Below are 21,147 nucleotides of genomic sequence, written 5' to 3'. Positions count from 1 at the left end.
CAGGAGAAATAGTAGTAAAAAAACATAAAAATAAAAAATAAAAAGAGGTACATACATTGGTCACGCAGAGAATACGAAGTACATAAAGGCTGTGCATTCACTTATAATAATAAAAAAAATCATATAGTTATTAGAAATAAAGGTTATACATTCATCAGGCTGTCATAATATTGAAGTAATAGTTCATTTTTTTTATCTTTTACAATTCTGAGAGACTTAAGAATATAGTTGAATTCAAGTAGAAACACCTTAAACTTTGGCTTAGCTTTGAGAAATATGTGTTTGTGTATAAAGAACTTACAAGAGAGAATTAAGAAATTGGTTAAAAATTCAACAGATTTGTACGTAAGGACTTACACGTAACGTAACCATTGACGTCATAGCCTGTACGCACAGTGCTTACCGCTTTTTATCGTTTCGTTTAGTTTACCAATTTTCTTAGGCAGTGGAATTTGAGAAATTGATAAATGCGTTTGCCTCATCGTTGTAAAATTCCATATTTTCATTGACTTACTGTGTTTGTGTGGTGAGTGAGGAGACAGTGGGAGGGGCGGAGGTGACAGGAGGAGGAGCAGAGAACAGATAATGTTAGACCAGACCACGGTATGAAAGGTTACTTCTGAACACAACTAACAGCTGCTCTACTCCTGTCTGTGCCTGGACTAATGAAATGACACCAGGCTACATCTGATAGCAAGGAAACCGCATTCCCAACTGTACTTTTGTGCAGGTCGGGCTGTCAGAGGAGTCACTAAACTCAGGTAGGTAGTCCAGGGTTACGCCGCTGTATTGTACTCATTAGGTATTATCGCACCATGCCTGCAGAAGAAATAAAACCAGGGTCCTTTAACAGGGTGACACAATCAGTCGGTTTGAGTCAAAACTGTCTCCGTCAACTTAAACTAGCTCGGTAAGCTAACTCGGGGATTTGTAACAACTGAATGTGAGTGACAGCCAGTTCAGCCAATGATGTTCCGTTTTGAATGATGTTATGACATCTGTGACCAATGATATAGAAGGGAAGGCGGGACTAAAGGTCAAACAACCTTGCTTGCTGGAACTTCCAACGTTGATGTTTACAACAGCGGACTGGATTTGTTTATGCAACACAGCTGATGTTGGACAGGCAGCGAGGAAAAGGAAGAGTGGGCACTTTGTTACAGTGTTTTTCTGTGTCTTTGTTGCATTTGTGAGATCGGAGTTCAAATTCATAAAACTACTTGTTCACCCTCTATATAATAGTCACTCGTGCACACCATACAAGCGATTTTTCTTTCTTTTGAACACATTGTAAATGCTTTGGCACCAGTGGCGGCTCCTGACAAATTTTTCAGGGGGGGCAACTGTTCTGACGATGACTAAGGTGACCCGTTTCAATGGGAAAAGTAATAGACAGTAAGAGAATTGCCACATCATGTTATTTTCTGGTCAACTTACATAGCAATACCAAATGTAACAGCTACAGTGAAAAGTTACATCCAGGAGTCTTCAATTAATAAAATTACCTTGGCTCTACAAATGAAGATCAACAGAGAGATAAACTGTGAATCAGTGTACCTTCAAATATCTTTGAACATGGATGGATATGGTTGCTTTACTAATTAATTATGAAGGGGACTACATACAAGTCAAAAACAAGTATAAGTCAAAAGCAAGTATTTATTTACAGTTCTTTAAAATATTGTTTTTTTTTTTAATTACAAATAGCTGTAATGTAACATTGTAACAAATAGTTTATATAAATCCAAATGAAGGGGTAGTGAATTCAAATTGCTCAACATTGCACAAACAATACTTTGTATTTGCAGAAACATAATAGAGTAAATGTACAGATTGTCATATCAGTAACAACATTTTAAAGATTTTGTGCAGTTTAATTATCTTTAAGTGCAAATGAAAGTGCACACATTTAACAGTGAACTATATACAAATATAATCTCTGGCCAATTGTATAGATTTGCAAAAATGAAAACAAACAAATATTAACAGATGAACACATTGCCTGAAATCAACATTTGAATGAAAAAAATAACTATTAAAAACCTACATCAACAGTTATTAGATTTTGTGTATGTATATATATATATATATATATATATATACACATGTGTGTGTGTGTGTGTGTGTGTGTGTGTGTATGTGTGTGTGTGACAGAGAGAGACTAAGATTGAGAGTATTTCTACACTACATTACTTGTATTGAAATTTTGCTCGTCTCTCTTTCAAAGCAGCAAAGTGATCAATAACCCTCTCATTGAAATCAGGCATGTTCCTGACTAGCTCCCTCTCCATGGAGAGCATGGCCAGTGCATTCAGACGTTCCTGGCCCATTGCATTGCGCAGGAACGTCTTGATTCTCTTCAGGGTAGAGAAACACCGCTTAGCTTCAGCCGTGGTCATGGGAGTGGTTATGAGAATGTTCAACAGAGCCACAGTCTCAGAAAAGGTCTCCTGGAGGTTGTATCTCTGCAGAACCTGGTACAGTGCCAGAGCACCACAACAGCCCTTGAATTCAGGATTCTCATAGATGAGAGAAAGTTCTGTCCTGAGTTTTGCCTTGTTCAGCATGGGATATGCCCTCAGAGTGGCATTCAGAGCCTCAACAGGAAACGTATGGCAGTGCTGCTCAAACATCTCAGCCTGTAGTAGTGTGGCACTCACAAGGTGGTCGCTGAAGGAGAACCTTTCTTTGACGTGAGCCAGGATTGTGCTGCAGATCTCCCTTAACAGCCTCTGCTTGTCCTCTTCTCCCAAGGCCCTCCTTGGTCTTGTGGTTCTGGTCACTACTTCCTGCTGCTGTTGAGAGGAGTCTCTGAGGGCAAGCAGACCAACAGTGTTAGTACATGAAAATATGAGTGTCTGGTAGCATTTAGAAAAGTGAAGAAAATGCTCATTTCAAAACACCAATATTTATCTACCTATTAGTAACAATAGTATCTAGGTTTACCTAATGTATATACAGTCACCAGCTACTTAATTAGATACACGTATGCAGTAAAATTCAATACAACAGCTGCTATAACTTCTGCTTTTTCAAAGCACTTACATTTTCAGCTTTATTGACATCGTCAGAAAAGTGATAATTCTACTTTATCTTCATTATTGATGTTGTAGTGAGTGGTGATGCTGTGGTGTAATAAATTGCATTATCTTGAAAAGTGTTTCTAATATTTTTTATGTTAATGGAGTGGACAAAATATTAGGAACAGCAGTCAATATAATGCACTCTCTAATACTCCACAATCATCCACTATGACCTCAGTAATAAACAAAGTAGAATCACATTTTGACATCAACAAAAACTGAAAATGTAAATTACATTAATGTAGATTTTATAGCAGAGTTATTGTATTGCATTGAATTAAGTTACACATGTGTACCTGATAAAGTGGCCAGTGAGTGTATTTATGACAAGGTTCAGTATTAAGAAGGATTGAACAATATTATTGTATCTTACCTTATTGCCTGCACACTGCTTGTGAAGCTCTGTAGGGCACACTTGATGAAGACTGCATCAATGTCCTTCTTCTGCAGCTGCTGGTACAGCATGTCAACGTGAGGCATGATCTGAAGAAACAGCTGCAGAAAAAACTGGAAGTCCTCATCCTGCAGCATCCTCAGGAAGCCAGATGCCTCCCTCACTGCGGTGCTGTCAAATGAACCAGATGTCGTGATGGATTCAAAACACTGCATGAGGTCATCAAGGTTCTCGTGCACAGTGTTGACGATCCTGCTACTGAAGTTCCATCTTGTGGATGAAGCTCTTGGCAGCCTTCTTTCAACGATCTGGTCAAGTATGCTGGTGCGTTTTGGTGACCGGGTGAAAAAAGTGGCTTTACCGCACAGGTCGGAAAAGAAAACTCTCACTGCTGGGACGTGAGAAGTGGCCTGCTGCATGATCAGATTCAGCTGGTGTGCATAGCAATGCACATAATGGGCATTTTTTTTTTCACCAGCCTTCTCTCCTCTCATCACACTGGCTCCATCATAGGCTTGCGCAATGAGTTTCTCTCTTTCGCCTTCAGAAAAAAGACCGTTCAGTCTGTCCATAAGCACACTAGCTATCGACTCAGATGTTGAATCCATAACAGGTAAAAACTCAAAGAAACGCTCCTGCACCGCATGTTTTGAGTCGACGTATCTCAACACAAGCAAGTTTCTGTGTTGAAACGTCGGTGGTCTCATCCGCTTGGATGGCAACAAATTTAGCGGACTTGACCTCCGCCCAAACGCAGAAAACCTCAGACAACTGTCCATGTGGATCTTAGAGGACTCGTGTTTCTTCACCTTTTCAGACAGATGGTGCATGTCGGTGACTCTTGTAGTTGTCTATGCGGTGGTGTCTGCCGTGCTGCCATCAGGATGAAACAATGTGCAAGGGTAGCAGAACAAAGTGTTAGCTGCTTCACAGCCAGCTAGCCAAGTTTTCCGTTCATACCAGCTCCGTGAAAATCCCCGGTTATATGATTTCCCTCCCTTTGTAGAAACTTGTTTTATGTTTAAATTTGGTCTGGGAGGTCCTAATTGTTTAGTTGCCAATTTTTCTTTCAGTGAAATGATAGAGTTGCTCCGTACACTTGCCATGATGTCCTTGAATGCGACTTGCGCGGCAGTTACGTGGTCTATGCTCACGTTACGTATGACGAAGGCACGTTAGGGCGAGCCCTCCCGGAACCCATAGAGAATGCATTGTAACGACTGAAATATGAAAAAAACTGACATTACATGAGAGTCAATGACAGCAGTCAGGGCGATTTTCACCCTGACTGAAATCGCCCAAAAGGGGCGGTACTTCATGAAGCACAGCCCTACGCTGATTGGATAATGACATACAGAGATGCTCCAACTGTCTAGAACTGTCACAACCGCTATAACACTGTAAAGAATATGATAGAAAAAAAATTCCTCCTTTTCCCCCTTTGGTGGTGCGTCGCCCGATCGTCCTTATGAACAAGCCGCCACTGTTAAGCACATTCATGCCGTCACCAAATTCTAGTGCAACGAGTAAAGGTGTAAATGTGAATCTTCTCCAGTTTCTTGCAGTCAGACTCCCATATACACTTTATGTCAACAAACCTATGAAGTTAATTTCAATCAGTAGAGAGTTCTGTCAATGCTTTGAGTCGATGCATGCAATGTTTGTTGCTACAGGAAAAGACACTCTCTAGGATCATAAAGCTGTATAATGCCGCAGGTCACTCGTGACAACTTGGGACCCAAAACACAATTGGTGATAAAATGTGAACGTAGTGACTTGGGGAGCTGTATTTTATTGATGAACACACTAAAATAGGCATGGTTAAATCTATCAAACAATGTACAGTGCAGTTTATATATAACTACGGCTGGGCGATATATCGATATAAAATATATATCGATATATCATATATATATATATATATCAATCAATATGTCATATAAATAAAAATATATTTCAGAAAAAGTGATTTTGTTTCATAGGCTATTTTTATGTAATATATATTTTTTAATTTAAATGTACACTTTATGGAGCTTTGATTTTATTTATTTTTAAAGTTCTCCTGTTGTTATACAGTATGTATGTGCACTTAAATAAACAGTTTCAATAAAACTACTTGTGACATGTCATATTTGGCTTTCGACATTTGCTCTTACTTTGCGATAAAAATATCAGGATATATATCGTATATTGATATTCAGCCTAAATCTATCGGGATATGACTTTTGGTCCATATCACCCAGCCCTATATATAACATCTGAGACTTTAGTTGAAGAGGTAGGTTTTGGTTTATTAGCAGCACATACGTTTTAAGTTGACCAGAAGAAACCACATTAACAGGAAATAGAGTTAATTACCATCTCAAGCAACATGACTTACAGTTGTTGGCTCGGCTTTGTATAAAACCCCTGGTTCATTTTTCAATCCAACAGTGGATAGCCTGACTAATATAATATAAGGCTAGTATAGTGGACACAAAGTATGATTACAGGTGGTAAATGTGAGTCGACTTAGTCGTCCACACTGTGGACATTGTCCAATTGTTTCAATTGACAATGATAATATGATGTAGTTTTGTTTGTGTATGTCTTTGATATTAATTATTGCTTTTTATATTTGCACATTTGAGCCTTTTCACAGCCCACCCTCACCCACTCTTCCAGTCTTTCCTTATTGGCTACTTTTAATTCCTATTAGTGATGCATGGATCATGATTTTTAATACAAACCCACCTGATCTGTTATGAGAGCCAATCTGCAAAAATATTGTGAATCAACCACAGGTTCTAAACCACAAGCCACCAACCTAATGCATTATAGTAGCACTGAGGACTGAGACAAGGAGCTTTTAAATGAAATGTTGAGCTCAGTGGTCAATGTCTGTCAGCGATTGTTTGTCGGCCCAACCCTAATTCAGTCACACGGCTTCTGTTTTTCTTCTTAACTGACTAAGATTCTCCCTGTCTCTTGGATCTGCCTTCTTTATCAGAATGCCAGAAAGGGGTAATTATAGCAACAAGTGAACTTTATTGTATCCCTTACCATTTTTTTGATTTGTCATATTAAATTTATTCCTGCCTGACAGACACAAATTATATGTTTTATTTTGAACAACCGCGACTAGTTTAGTCAGGTGTATGTAGACAACATATATAAACAGGATACTAAAAAGTAGACCAGATTACAGCTTGTGAACATACTGCTGTGCAAGTAGTTGTTAAATTGTGCCTTTGATCACGAGAAGTAGTTTTCTTGTGAGGTAAAGTACTGTGCAAAAGTCTCCGGCTGGTGTGAAAAATGCCTAAAGGAATTGCTGGTTTGAATGCAAAGCGTAGTCACGAAATATTGATTTAATGTAGATTTTTCTTCTGTTCTCTCACTTTGCATTTTGGTAATGAACTATAAAAATTTCTAATTTTGAAAGCATTCTTATGTTACAGTTTTTTTGCACACCTGCCTTAAACTTTTGCACTGTACTGTATAAATGAGAAAAAGGACGATGGATGGGATAGGGCAGGCATAGTCCGCCTGCATAGACTATGCAGGCATAGTCCGCCACTTATCAAGTTGTATCATACATGTGGCTCATAATATTATTATGTATCATCATCTAAGTGACTTGCTACACTATGTTATTTTGCTGCCATATAGATGGGTCAAGCACTGTGGAGGCTGCCTCCCAGACAACAGCAGCAGCTTCAGGAAGAGCTTGCAGACCGACTGGCTGACCGAGGAGGAGGAAGACAAGAGCAATGTAATCCTAACATTTCTATTACTGCTGGCTGAGGATTTTGTAGTTTGTATGACTGCTGTTATCACAAATGGCTGACATCAATGGTTTTCAGTTCAGACAAAAAATTAGCTTCTTCTGACCAATCATGTTTATTCGTAAGATCAACTCAATATCAGCACTAGGAGCACCAACTAAAATCAGTTCACCTGAATATGTTTCATTATTATTACTATTATTATTATTATTATTATTATTATTATTAATAAACTCAGCAGCTTCATTTTAAAAGTTCCTGTTTATATTCGAGCTAGTGCTAGGTCTTTTCATATCTCTTATTCAATAGTTATGAAGTAAAGGGACTTCTGCAGGGATTTAACACCAATAGAGCTGTAATATCTAGTTACTTCTTAGTAATTTCCTAAGAATGGTTGGTGTTTGAAGTAGAGGTGGGAAGCCCCACGATACGATTTTATCCTGATACTTGAGTCAAGATACGATATTTTTGCGATTGTAAGCATTTTGCGATAGGGTGAGTATTGCGATACAATATATTGCGATTGAACTGTTTAATTGCATTTTGTGTCCACAAATGAAATTCAATCAAGAATTGTTTTGTCAAATGAGAGAAAATTCTCAGTCTATTCACCTCACTTCAGTCTTTTTATTTCTCCACAATGAAAGTCAAAGCCACAGACTGACAAAGTATTTAGTCAAACTGAACTGAACTGATATCAAACATGTATGGACGACAACAACTGCAGCTTCACTGCTCTGAATTTTTTTTGAATGAAACTTAAAAAAAGCCTAACTTTGCAGCTTCCCGACACGATTTCCTGATGCACACGGTGCCTGTAGGTTCCTTAGATCTTATAGTTTCATATGATAGTATGAATCTCCAGTATATTCTTAAAATTGAGTCCGCTAAAAAAATTAAAATTAAAATACTGACGAATTGCCAGAATGCTAAATATCGATACTTGGTGGCCATGAATCAATATTATATTGCCACACAAAACATTGTGATACTATACTGTATCGATTTTTCCCCCACCTCTAGTTTGAGGCCAATGTTTCATGGGAAACTTTTTACACAAAGGAGCATAGACGAGTCAAGCAAAATAGAAGTTTGGACTTCACTAATTTAATTCAGCTGAATTTCATGTGCACCTTAGGTTTTGTTTGTTTTTTAATCGAAGAAATCTAAGGTAAATACATGTGGAGTTAAGTCCCCAAACATAATCTTACTGTATGAAAACACTGAAGATTGAATAAACAAGTCTTTGTCATTTGACCCTCTCTTCAAACAAGGAACAGCTCCCCCAAAACGCACATCATCATTTAACTTAAACAAATGACAAAGGTGTTGTATGCTATACACATTGTGAAGCCCTCTGATGCAAATGTGTGGTTTTAAACCAAAATAAATGATGGCAATTTGATTTAACATTGATCACATTAACTCACTGCTTGGCTTTAGCTTAACCAAAATGCATGCTAGGATAGTCTCCCTCTTCCCTGCAATGCTAAAAAGCTATAAGCAAGTAATGAATTAGAAAATAGACAAGTCATCCAGTTTTTTGTTTGTTTTTTTCCTAGGGAGAGATGGAGGTCCTCAGAAAAGAGGTCCTCAGCCGTGTTATGGCCCCGACATCTACCATCTGCTGAAAACACGCATTGGAGGTATGAACACACAAACACACGCTAAGGAACTCTCTTCATCAGTACTCTGTAACCACACTGCTCACTCTTATTATGTATTTTAAATGTGTTCTTCGATAGTTCAGTGTTCCACAGTTGTCCTCCTCCATTCCAGTATGTCTAATGGCGTGTGAATACAGTCAGCGTAGTTAGAAATAACAGGAAGGTGATACATGCACAGGAGGATACATTTCAATAGAGACGGATAATCCAACATGATTCATTAGGCTTGAAAAACTTTTAAAGGGACCGGAGTCTCATGGAACACTGGAAGATTATTTCAAACAATATCTCTACTCTTGCAATGGTAAATTATATCTAAACCAAACACACTGTGTGTCTCCAACAAGGCACAGGATTCACCATTCTTAACTGGTCGGTGTGGTGTTGGAGATGACACAGCCATGAGCAGCCAACCATCACCTGTAGTTTTGAAAATGTGTCTTCTGGCATTCTGCACTTGACTCAGCAACTACTCCCAGGTGGAACATAATAGGGGTGTTTCCACTATGACCCAATACCCGGAATGAGGCAGGTCTCACTCGCCGAAACGCCCCTATAATATAATACGAGCAGTCCAGAGCCGGCTTTTGTCTGGACTTTTCCCTGTCGGAGAGCCGGGGCTTTTTTCTCCCCTGAAAAAAATCCTGGTTACTGATTGGATAGAACGCTAAGCGGGATGTGACGTAATACTCGCCACAACAACACACGCCATTTGTAAAAGCCGGCGAAGCAGTGTTGCCAACTTAGCGACTTTGTTGCTATATTTAGCGACTTTTCGGCTCTTCTTAACGAGCTGCGGGGGCTGGCGGCTCGTTAAGAAGAGCAAGAACGAGTCGAAGCGGCACATTCCTCCTGCAGCAGTCTCTCCCAGGTGCAGTCACAGAGCCGGCTAACAGTTAGCTCTGTAGCAGTACAGTGCGTATGTGCTGCTGCTGCAGGAGGTGTTCACTTAGCGATCTCTGTTTGTTTACAACAAGCACCGGACACAAGGCACAGGATTCACCATTCTTAACTGGTCAGTGTGGTATTGGAGCTGACACAGCCATGAGCAGCCAACCATCACCTGTAGTTTTGGAAATGTGTCTTCTGGCATTCTGCACTTGACTCAGCAACTACTCCCAGGTGGAACATAATGAGACTTGGAGAAGCCATGAGATGCTGCCTTTCCATCATGGTGCCACTGAGAGCTAGGGCTGCCTTTGAGCCAGTCGGTATTAATGGCCTCGGGCCTCAAGCTGCGAGATCAAAAACCTTTGCTTTCCTACTATCACACCGATAGCCCCACAGTATTGTCCTAAAACCACGTGCAACATGTTGCCTCAGTGCAAAGATCATCCAGCCATCCCACACCACAGATAACCTAAACCAGGGGTCTGCAACCTTGACTGAAAAAAGAGCCATTGTTGGACAAAAAAAGAGAAATAATGTCGGAACAGAGTCACAAACCTTATTTCGAAATATCTGAGGAGATCTGGAATCGAAAGCTAGTCTAACTAGAGGAACTCAAAACTAGACTTGAAGTTGGCCAAATGTCGATGTTAAGATGCCGGGCTGTAGATACTGTTTAAAGGGAAAACAGAAAAAACTATTCATGTCGTATGATTTTTTTGTCACAGCCACAGGGAGCCACTGTAGATGGCCTAAAGAGCCACATGTGGCTCTGGAGCCGCAGGTTACTTACCCCTGACCTAAACAAACCAAAAAGCCAAGCTGGATTGTGTTATCACCATCGAGCAATCCAAAATACACTGTGTTCATTCAACTGCACACAGCCTTAATTTGCTGTCTGCAGTTGAAGCTGGGCCCCTTAAGATTAATTTGCAACTGTGTCAAGTTGTTCAAGTCATACATTTGTGATATTTATTAATAAATAATCAATTACCTAAAAAAGTAATACATTTCATCCCATTAATAAAAAGAGATATTCCTTTTATTTCAGTAAACATAAAAACTGAATTGTAAAGTCAGGCGATAAAGCTGTTCATACAGCGTAAGTAAAAAGTGTTAAAAGTGACACTGGAGTTAATAAGGATGTCCAATTTCCCATCTGAGGACTGTAATTGCTTCTCTTTCTCTTGTCTTATGGGGACAGAGCCAAGAAATGAGTAACGGGTGCAAGTGAGGGAAATGAGGATGGAGAATAACATTTTGGATGAACCTGTTTTCTTGTTTAGGTTTTTCGGCTTACTTCCCCAAATCTAAAATGTTGGCATATTGGCAGCTCTCAGAACAAACAAAGAACAAAAGACTCTTGTACTGAGGTGAAATTAAACCATTCCAGGAAGGCTGTCCAGCTGGTGTGCATACATTCAAATTAGTTTACACCAGACCGGACTGCTCAACTCTAATGTAATACTATTGAATTTACAGTGTTGTAGATGTATTCTTGCTACCTCACCACACTTTGTACAAAAAAATTTCTTGCCTGCTAGAAGCTGAAAAAGGCAAACTTTGAAGCAACTTTGTATTTGTGAGAAAGCTTTCCACTGCTCACTAAAGCTCCTGAGGGTTGAGATTTGGAACCTGGTGACATCTACTAGCAATGAATGACTGTGTAGTACACGATGGGAAGTGGCACCATGTCAGGGAGGAAGTGAGGAAGAATGCAATGAAAGGCTTCAAAACTATCATATTCTTTAATCACATTAATATCTAAATATTTGTTTTCTTTTTCTGCCTTCCTTCTTTTTCTTGATGCCTGTAGGTAAGGAACAGCATGGTTTTATAGATTTGGAGATGTTGCCACCTGAATTAGGCATCACAATACTGTCGTACCTGAATGCTACTGATCTGTGCCTGGCTGGCTGTGTGTGGCAGGACCTGGGAAATGACGAATATCTATGGCAGGGGTAAGCACATCCAACTTCAGTTTTTTGACACCTTTTTATGATAAGGTAGAAGTAGTGAGTTTGGGATTTGAAAGAGGTTCTTTATTGTTTCCTGGTGACCAGAAATCATTGTGAGCATTGGCAACAGATGTACTGTTCAATCTTTTCATCAATATAAATAATTACAGACAGACCTAAATGAGACAGAAAGTTGCTGCACAGTTTCCATCAACTGCTATCATTGTCAGTTGTTTTCTGTCAGACAAGACCTTTTGTTTTTCACCACATGTATGCAGTAAAGTTCTTTTTTATTTGTTTCCATTTATCAACCTTTGTGTGTTGATCCATCAGGCTGTGTAAGTCCACATGGGGACACTGTTCCATCTACAACAGAAGACTATCTGCCGGTTTCTCATACAGAAGACTATATCTACAGCTAGATGAAGGCAGCTTGACATTCAACGCTAACCAACAGGAGGTAACACAGTGTGTGTGTGTGTGAGTGTGTGAACATGTTGTTGTCTGGAACAATGATGTCACAATAAAAATATGTTGGATGATCTTATTGTTTTCTCTCTCTCTCTATCTGTCTCTCTCTCTGTCTGTGTAGGGTATCAATTATTTCATGTCTAAAGGTATATTAGTGGATCATCCCACAGAGCTGGCTAAGTTCATCTTCTACACTAGACGGCTCAACTGGAAGATGCTGAGGATTTACCTTGATGAGAGGTTAACACAGAATACACAAAACTCACCACCTGACTTCCACAACTGTTTATAATGATGAAAAATGACAGTGTTATATTTTATTCTTCTATATATTCTTCTATATATATATATATATATATATATATATATATATATATACTTGGGTATAATTATTTGAACAGATGAATGTGGCACCTTCAGGCATCTGGAAATTGCACCCAAGGATGAACCAGACTTGTGCCAGTCCACAATTCTCTTCCTGATATCTTGGTTGATTTCTTTTGACTTTCCCATGATGTTACACAAAGAAGCAGTGTGTTTCAAGTGTGCCTTAAAATACATCCACAGGTGTGTCTCGAATTAACTCTAATGTTGTCAATAAACCTATCAGAAGCTTCCAAAGACATGCCAGCATCATCTGGGCTTTCCCAAATTGTTTCAAGGCATAATAATGTTAGTGTATGTAAACTTCTGACTTTGAAGAAAGTAATAAAAAATTGTCTAAAAAGATCCTTCTCTCATTATTTTGGCATTTAGCAAATAGAAATAATTTTGGTAATCCTAACGGACCTAAAACAGGAAAAGTGATTGTCTGATTTCATGTCAGACAGTGAGAAAAAAAGCATATATGTCTTTTTATATAGTGTATGTAAACTTCAGGTTTCAACTGTACATACACTATATAAAAAGACACATGCTTTTTTTCTCACTGTCTGACATAAAATCAGACAATCACTTTTCCTGTTTTAGGTCCGTTAGGATTACCAAAATTATTTCTATTTGCTAAATGCCAGAATAATGAGAGAAGGATTTTTTTAGACAATTTGTATTACTTTCTTCAAAGTCAGAAGTTTACATACACTAACATTATTATGCCTTGAAACAATTTGGGAAAACCCAGATGATGCTGGCATGTCTTTGGAAGCTTCTGATAGGTTTATTGACAACATTAGAGTTAATTCGAGACACACCTGTGGATGTATTTTAAGGCACACCTGAAACACACTACTTCTTTGTGTCAAGTCATGGGAAAGTCAAAAGAAATCAACCAAGATATCAGGAAGAGAATTGTGGACTTGCACAAGTCTGGTTCATCCTTGGGTGCAATTTTGAGATTACAGTTTTGTCAGACTACAGGACATTTCTCCAAAATTAAGGTCTTTGTCCCTGTGTGCATTTGCAAACTGTAATCTGGCTTTTTAATGTTTCTTTTGGAGTAATGGCTTCTTCCTGGCAGAGTGGCCTTTCAGCCCATGTCGGTACAGGACTCATTTCACTGTGGATAATGACACACTCTTACCAGCTTCAGCCAGCATCTTCACTTTTGCTTTTGTTCTTGGGTTGATATGCACATTTTGGACCAAAGCACGTTCATCTCTGGGACACAGAGTCCGTCTCCTTCCTGAGCGGTATGATGGCTGGACATTCCCATGGTGTTTATACTTGGGTATAATTATTTGAACAGATGAATGTGGCACCTTCAGGCATCTGGAGATTGCACCCAAGGATGAACCAGACTTGTGCAAGTCCACAATTCTCTTCCTGATATCTTGGTTGATTTATTTTGACTTTCCCATGATGTTACACAAAGAAGCAGTGTGTTTCAGGTGTGCCTTAAAATACATCCACAGGTGTGTCTCCAATTAACTCAAATGTTGTCAATAAACCTATCAGAAGCTTCCAAAGACATGCCAGCATCATCTGGGCTTTCCCAAATTGTTTCAAGGCATAATAATGTTAGTGTATGTGAACTTCTGACTTTGAAGAAAGTAATAAAAAATTGTCTGTTGTTGTATATATTTCTGTATTTCCTTATGAAAGTCTAACACTATGGCCAGAAGTAATTAATTAATTATTGCACTGTGGCGGGGGGTGTTTATTTAATGTGTCTGTTATAAGAATAAATATACATGTTTTAAAAAAACTATTGGTGCCCCATCCCATGAAATAAAAATAAAAAATCTCATAATTCAGTAACTTGTATGACCTGTGTACAAATAATTGAAAAGAAAATTAATTGGCATTGTGCTTTGTGTACATGCATTGGCAGACGGGATGTCCTGGATGAGTTGGTGACTCTCCATAACTTCAGTAACCAGTTCCTCCCCAACGCTCTGCGGGATTTCTTCAGGCACATCCATGCACCAGAGGAGAGAGGAGAGTATCTGGAGACCCTCATCACCAAATTCAGCCACAGGTTTTGTACCTGTAACCCTGGCCTTGTCCGAGACCTGGGCCTCAGTCCTGGTTAGTACTTGGACAGACACATAAATACTAAACACATACTGTATGTTTATGTAGGGAATTGGGTGGGATTTTTAGGGGGAGATAGCAGGTCAACAGTAGATGTCATGCAGAAGTGGTGACATTATACAAAAGCTGGAACCTGAAGATTAATTTGAGAGGCAGCTCAGCACTGTGTGGCATGTTGTTTTATTCATAAATCTGTATTATTAATTAATAAGTTAATGACAAATAAATGTAAGTGTACAAGGGTTTAGAACATCGTGATAGAGATGGAGATGGAGATTATTCACATGCTCAAATTGTTTCTCATAAGTCGTTGTAGCATTTTTGGGGTTGGTACCATTTATTGCACAGATTTGGTGCTAAATGTAACAATTTATTTTTCTCAACAACTAATAACGATAGTCAAAAACCCTCCAAAAACACATGAGGAACACCATGGAACAATCCATTCTGTTTATTTTGGAGATTTTTGTCAGAATTGCAGAATTGCAATTGTTCACCTTTTGGAGACTGCTAAAAAACCATGTATTGTCTTTATACACTGGAAAGCCATCCATTCTCAGAATGCTCTGTCTGTATTTTGTGGCTGTGATTTTCCTAGAGGTCACAGCAGCTCATTTTATTAAGTTTCAAAAAATGCTCTCAACTACATTATATTGCTACCATGGGGATTAACATCGTCACACATAAATAAAACAGGGCTCTCGAATCCACAGCAGTCTCATACCCAATTTATGTAATTTACAGACTGTTTAGGGACCCCGGTATGCAGAAATATTCAAATACAATAAGTGAAAATAACACATTTAACTGCATGAGAAAAACTGCAGGAGGCTAACATTAAGTGGGCATGTCTGTAAAGGAGAGACTCATGAATACTCATTGAACCGTTCGGATAACTTGAGTTCAGAGGTCAAGGGATTCCTTTGAATATGGCCATGTCAGTCAAAAAGTTATTTTCTTTTAACAACACTCAGTGTTTAGGAACTGAGGACACCATTCAACAGATTTATTGGAGCAGCCTGACAATGACGATTTACAATCATTTAACCTTGCACATACAAGGACTAGTTTCTCTAGTCTTTTAGGACTAGATGTGCCTGATTTTTGCAATGTTACAAAGGTGAAAAAGGCAGTCCTTATATTGAATGTGATGGAATAACCATAATGGTTTTAATTGTGATCTCTCCAACACTCATCACATTTCAGCCAACGTGCATGCAGACATTGTCTATGGTAGGCTAAAATGATCCATTAGCACACAGCAGTGTACACAACTTGTTCTCATTGATTTATAATGTGAAAATATGACCATAGGGTGGTGCTAGAGGAAAGCTTATAGATTGTCCTAAATGAGAAACGCTTCATCCTCTAATGAACATAAATACATTGAGTAAATTAATATCAGTCGATCCTGTCCTAATCAGACAGCATTACTTTAAACCCTGCAGTGAGAAAAAAAACAGAGTGAAGGGAGGGGGCTTCAGTATTTTCAGCAGACCATGCGTTTACCAACTGAGGGCTTTGTTAATGTCAGCAGACCATACAGAGGCCAATCCCTAACTCTGTTACTGTTAACTCCTTGGACCTTCTCATATGATTAGTAAGATTAGTGTAATGGTTTTAAGCCTGAAGCTGGAGATGGATGGATGGCTTTCTATCTGAAATTAGCCCTTTGATTTCACTGCTATTCTACCCCTCAATCCACTCAGAAAGGATTTAGCACAGCAGTGGAGAACAGCATAGAGTTTATTTTTGTTTTATTTATGCATCTTATTCATCATGCTTACGTATAATGATATCATTCCTTTATCTTCCCCCCTTCTCACCCTTTATGGTCGTTCCTCTTGCAATAATATTTTGGTTTTTGGTTTTTGGTTTAAGGGGTTGACTTTGAAGTTCTGTATGTTCTGTAGTGTGAAGCTGACAGAAACATTTAAGCAAGTCATTACTGTATGAATCATGCTTGAAATCCATAATAGGGTTGTCTCTAGTGAAGGGACAATGAAGCTTCATGAAGCATTTGCTTTATTTTTGACCCCACTAGACGGCGGTCTTGGCTTAAAAAAGGCTTTAGCAATGGTAGTTCAGTGTGTTTTCAGGCTTTTTAAAAAATGTTTTGGCATTTTTCATGCTTTATTGAAAGTGACAGATAAAAAGGGGGAGACAGAGGGGAGGACATGTGGCAAAGGGACCTCAGGCCAGATTCGAACCCGGGTACGCCGCAGCAAGGACTCAGGTGGTGGTACGCACTCTAACTGTGTGAGCCACCGGGACGCCCTGTGTTTTCAGGCTTTTGTTGAACAAAGAGCGCCATCTAGTGGGCTTTGTGAATAAAGCAATGGTTAACAAAGCTTCGTTGTTCCTTCACTAAGTTGTCTCTCTCTGACCAGTGAAGCTGAAACCGATGCAGGACTTCCGTTAAGTACCTGTTGTCTTTACTGTGTGAAAGCTTGAGAGAAACAAGATCAAAACCTTTTGTTTGATCAAAACCTTCTATCATGTCTCTGCAGATGCTGTGTATGTGCTGTGCTACAGTCTGATCCTGCTGTCCATTGACCTGACCAGCCCCCACGTCAAAAACAAAATGTCCAAGAGGGAGTTTATCAGGAACACTCGTCGAGCAGCACATAATGTCTCGGATGACTTTGTAGGCCACCTCTATGATAACATATACCTGATTGGCCATGTGGCTGCGTAGCGCTACCTACCTGCTGTCCAATGAAAATCCTCATACTGCACTGAAGAATAAGAGGTGGTGATTGGGTTCCTATACATGTCTGGAAAGTAACGAACATTGTGGAAATGGATTTTAACTATTTTTCGTGACAACAATAAGCTTACTAGAAAAGTTAAAAAAACAAATCAAATCACCACTGCACTGTTAGAGAGACTGTGCTACTAAATATTAGTAATGTTATTAGATTTGAATCCAAGGTGTGAAACATCCCAGCTCACTGCAAAGAAGGAGGTTTCAAAGTGGAACCATGAAGACGAGCTCTGATACTGCACTGACAGATGGTGACTACTGATTAGAGGATGGAGGAGGAAGAACACTGCCCTCAGCCTGTCACAGATGCTACGACTGTTCTGCTAATTTCCTATTGGACAGATGTTGTCCAATAGGTTCACCAGTTGGACAAACACTGACCTATTAGAAGGGGACATTTTTGGATGAACACAAGACCACTCACATATCACTAGTAGCATTTATGACAAAAGTGCATTGGATCTGTTCTGCAGTCAGTTGGCCTTGAAACATTGTCCAGTGGTAACAACCAGAATGTCCCAAGTGTCAACTAGATCTGATTTTCTGTGGCTTATGTAAATTTTTGTTTCTTTTCCATTTTATGAGTAAAATGAACAAGTCAACAACACATTGGTCCACATGCAGGCACATTTGGTATTCTTATCCCAAATCTATTTGAACTTTTTCTGAGGTTTGCTTTCATGTGTTCCAGGTCAGAGTCATCAAACTGCACAAACTTGATGTTAATGGCTCGTTTTCAGTCACCTGTTCATGAGGTGTTCGGTTGTGACAATTGGTAATCAGCATAATCACATCACTAATGTTGCCATATAAGACATATATGTACAAAAATGTTGACAATGAGTGAAAAAATAATTTTATACCACAGGGCTTCAAGTTGTGCAGTCAGAAATATATATGAATAAAAATGTTGGTATATTAAAAATATCAAGTTACCACCTGGAAGGAGGCCCTGGGGAAGACCCAGAACACGCTGGAGGGATTATCTCTCCCACGTGGCCTGGGAACGCCTCGGGGTCCCCCAGGAGGAGCTGGATGCTGCCCAAGTCTGGAATACTTTGCTTAGCCTGATGGATGGATGGATGGATGGATGGAAAAAATATCAAATCTAAAATACATTTCTGAATGATGACTTGAAGGACAGAATATACATTTAGCATTTAGTCTGTCTTTGTTGTGCATTTAATTTGAGTTAATTCCAGTCTCAAATTTCAACTCCACATTAATTCATATTACAGCATTTTATACCATGGTCTGGGTGAATACTCTGTTCTGATTGGCTGCATGGTGTCCATTCATTCCTGATATTGGACACATACTAAGTAGTTAACTGTTGCCAGACTGTCAGACTGTACATGGATCATACGACCACTGGACCACTTCCAGCTATTCCTAAGAGAAAATTCCAAGTAGGAGAAAATTGACTGCAAATGTGAAATTATTTAACATTCATGTCTTAAAAACAGCATACATTCAGATGCATTGTTTCATAATACATCAGATGGTCGCACAGACAAAATATTCAGTTTTCTGGGAATCAATATTTTGTGTGAGTTCTTGTCCAGATTCTGATTGAAATGGAATGTATTAAACTGTCTTTGTTCTAAACAAGACTTTAGGTAAATATATGATCACAGTGCATTAGAGCTAACATGCCTCTTGTATAGCAGATAGACTTTGTGAGGATGGTAAACAGTATTTGGGATGTCAGAGTTTTGTCATGGACCAGGGTCTACTTCTGGCATCATCAAAGAAATAACTGCAGTCAGGTTTAAAGCTGAATAATGTTAAGTGAAGAAATTATGGATTTTCATGTGCCGCTGGCTGAAGTCTGTGGACAACAGTGCAGTAAATTGTATGAGGTTCTTGAAGTTTTTGCGTTTAAAAAAAATACTGCTGTCATTTCCGATTTTTAGTTTTAACTTTAGTTACTGAAGTCGTAGGCTTCCATTGCTTCAAAAAAATCTCTGGAAAACAACCCAAAACATAATGCTCCATGACGTTATAATATAATCCATCAATTTAAAATAGACACGTAGTTTTATAATCACTATAAAACATCGTTACCACTAGAGCTGTAATCCCCTCAAAACAAGTGTCAATTAACACTCTCGCCATGTGGTAAAAAACAATAAAAAAAAATAGGTACAACACATGTAATTTTAAATGATGGATTAAATTTGTCTGCAGGACTTTGTGCAGGTTGTTTTAAACGGATTTTTAAAATCGTGGAAGTCTGTTAAATCTGGAGGGCAACACTACAATAAAGAAGATATAGCATCTGACATTACAGTGGTTTAAGTGTGTAAAAGTCAATCCAGAAAAATGAAAGTCTGCAAAAAACTTAAATCTGGACACATCAAACAGTCAAACAAATGAAACCTTTTCAGCTGTTACTTTTTTCAAAAACAGATACATTAATAATGGCCATTAAACCTGAATGCTGAATGATAGTCTCTCTGTGCTAGTAACTCTGAATCCCAGCAGCTAGCATGTAGCCGCGGCTAACAGTAAGATTTCACAGTGGTCACTGAATGTAACCGTAGCAACAGACAAGGGTGACACACTAAAGCAGTTTTGTATTTAAATGAAAGGTTTATATCTTAACCTAGTTAGCTAATTGCAATACCAACCAACATTTATTTATTCTTTTGATTATTTGAATGTTAAGTCTTTTCACTAGATGTTAATTTTACCCTGCCTGAACTCAGAATACTAATAGTAATAAAGATTCATTATTGCTGATGATGCACACTGATTTAGAACTGTAACGTATAATTGTTTTCCTTAAATTATGAAGGAAATCCACTTCCTGTTGGGTTTGTTTTCTTTGTGGAAGAATTTTATGACAAACAAAATGTACAGAGAAATTGTTTCAAATATCTGACTCATTAAATCTGGCCTTGATTTTTCTTGACTATTTCTACCTGCGGTGATAGCTTGAGGTAGAAAAAGGTAGAAATAGTCACTTCTTAGACCAAAGTAATGCACCAGTCATTTTATTGGATACACTGAGTGATGAACTCTTAGCTCAGTGATAGATTTGTATGGGCTGAAATATGTGCCACCAGAAACTGAATTTGAATTATTTATATTTGAATTTGAATTGCTTAACTTGAATAATTGCATTAAAAAACTGAATTTGAATCACATAATTAGGGCCACGGGGCAAAGTCGCGAAAAACTGCCCAAAATTTTGCATTGAAATGAATGGGATGACTGAAAAAAAATGAGCGAAAAAGAACAATAATTGGAGATTTTTAAACGTCTACTTCTCCGGCATAATTTCACCTAGAGACTCCATTTAAACTTTAAACAGTAGACACAAGTCTTGTGTATTTGCTGTGATTGTCTTTGATCTTCGCTGTGATTACATTTACAGATACACGCACACACACATGCGCGTAAGCGCGCACACTCCTCACACATGCATACACATGCATACACATGCTTCAAACACACGCGCACACACACACACACACACAGGTAACTTTATGTGATTTTAATTACACACACACACACACAGGTAACTTTATGTGATTTTCGCTACACACACACACACACTCCTCCAGATACACGTTTCACACACACACCCACACACATATTTTGAGGTTAAAGGGCATAGTTTGAAATCTCTGAAGAATCTCATCATAGTCTACACACACCGGCAGTAGCCCCCG

At 38.7% G+C, this 21,147-nt stretch overlaps 1 protein-coding gene across 1 annotated transcript; it reads left to right on the top strand.

The window, feature by feature from the left end:
• Nucleotides 1–178: 178 nt before the first annotated feature.
• Nucleotides 179–19,891, top strand: fbxo8 (F-box protein 8). Its single transcript, XM_059334252.1, has 8 exons — nt 179–761; nt 7,129–7,231; nt 8,807–8,890; nt 11,616–11,760; nt 12,091–12,217; nt 12,350–12,468; nt 14,498–14,694; nt 17,211–19,891. Exons 2-8 carry the CDS (start codon nt 7,129–7,131, stop codon nt 17,396–17,398), a joined length of 963 nt encoding a protein of 320 aa, XP_059190235.1. The 5' UTR covers nt 179–761; the 3' UTR covers nt 17,399–19,891.
• The last annotated feature ends 1,256 nt before the right edge of the window (nt 19,892–21,147 follow it).

The sequence above is a fragment of the Centropristis striata genome, chromosome 1 (assembly GCF_030273125.1).
Source record: "Centropristis striata isolate RG_2023a ecotype Rhode Island chromosome 1, C.striata_1.0, whole genome shotgun sequence".
NCBI lineage: Eukaryota > Metazoa > Chordata > Actinopteri > Perciformes > Serranidae > Centropristis > Centropristis striata.
Note: the sequence above shows the minus strand (reverse complement) of the source record. Positions and strands in the feature narration are given on the sequence as shown.

What these genes read in the sequence shown, in the direction of transcription:
- fbxo8 (XM_059334252.1), top strand. Translation starts at nt 7,129, where the DNA reads ATGGGTCAAGCACTGTGGAGGCTGCCTCCCAGACAACAGCAGCAGCTT. An exon ending in AGGAGGAAGACAAGAGCAAT is followed by an intron (nt 7,232 to 8,806) that starts GTAATCCTAACA and finishes TTTTTTTCCTAG; the next exon opens with GGAGAGATGGAGGTCCTCAG. An exon ending in AGGATTTACCTTGATGAGAG is followed by an intron (nt 12,469 to 14,497) that starts GTTAACACAGAA and finishes ATGCATTGGCAG; the next exon opens with ACGGGATGTCCTGGATGAGT.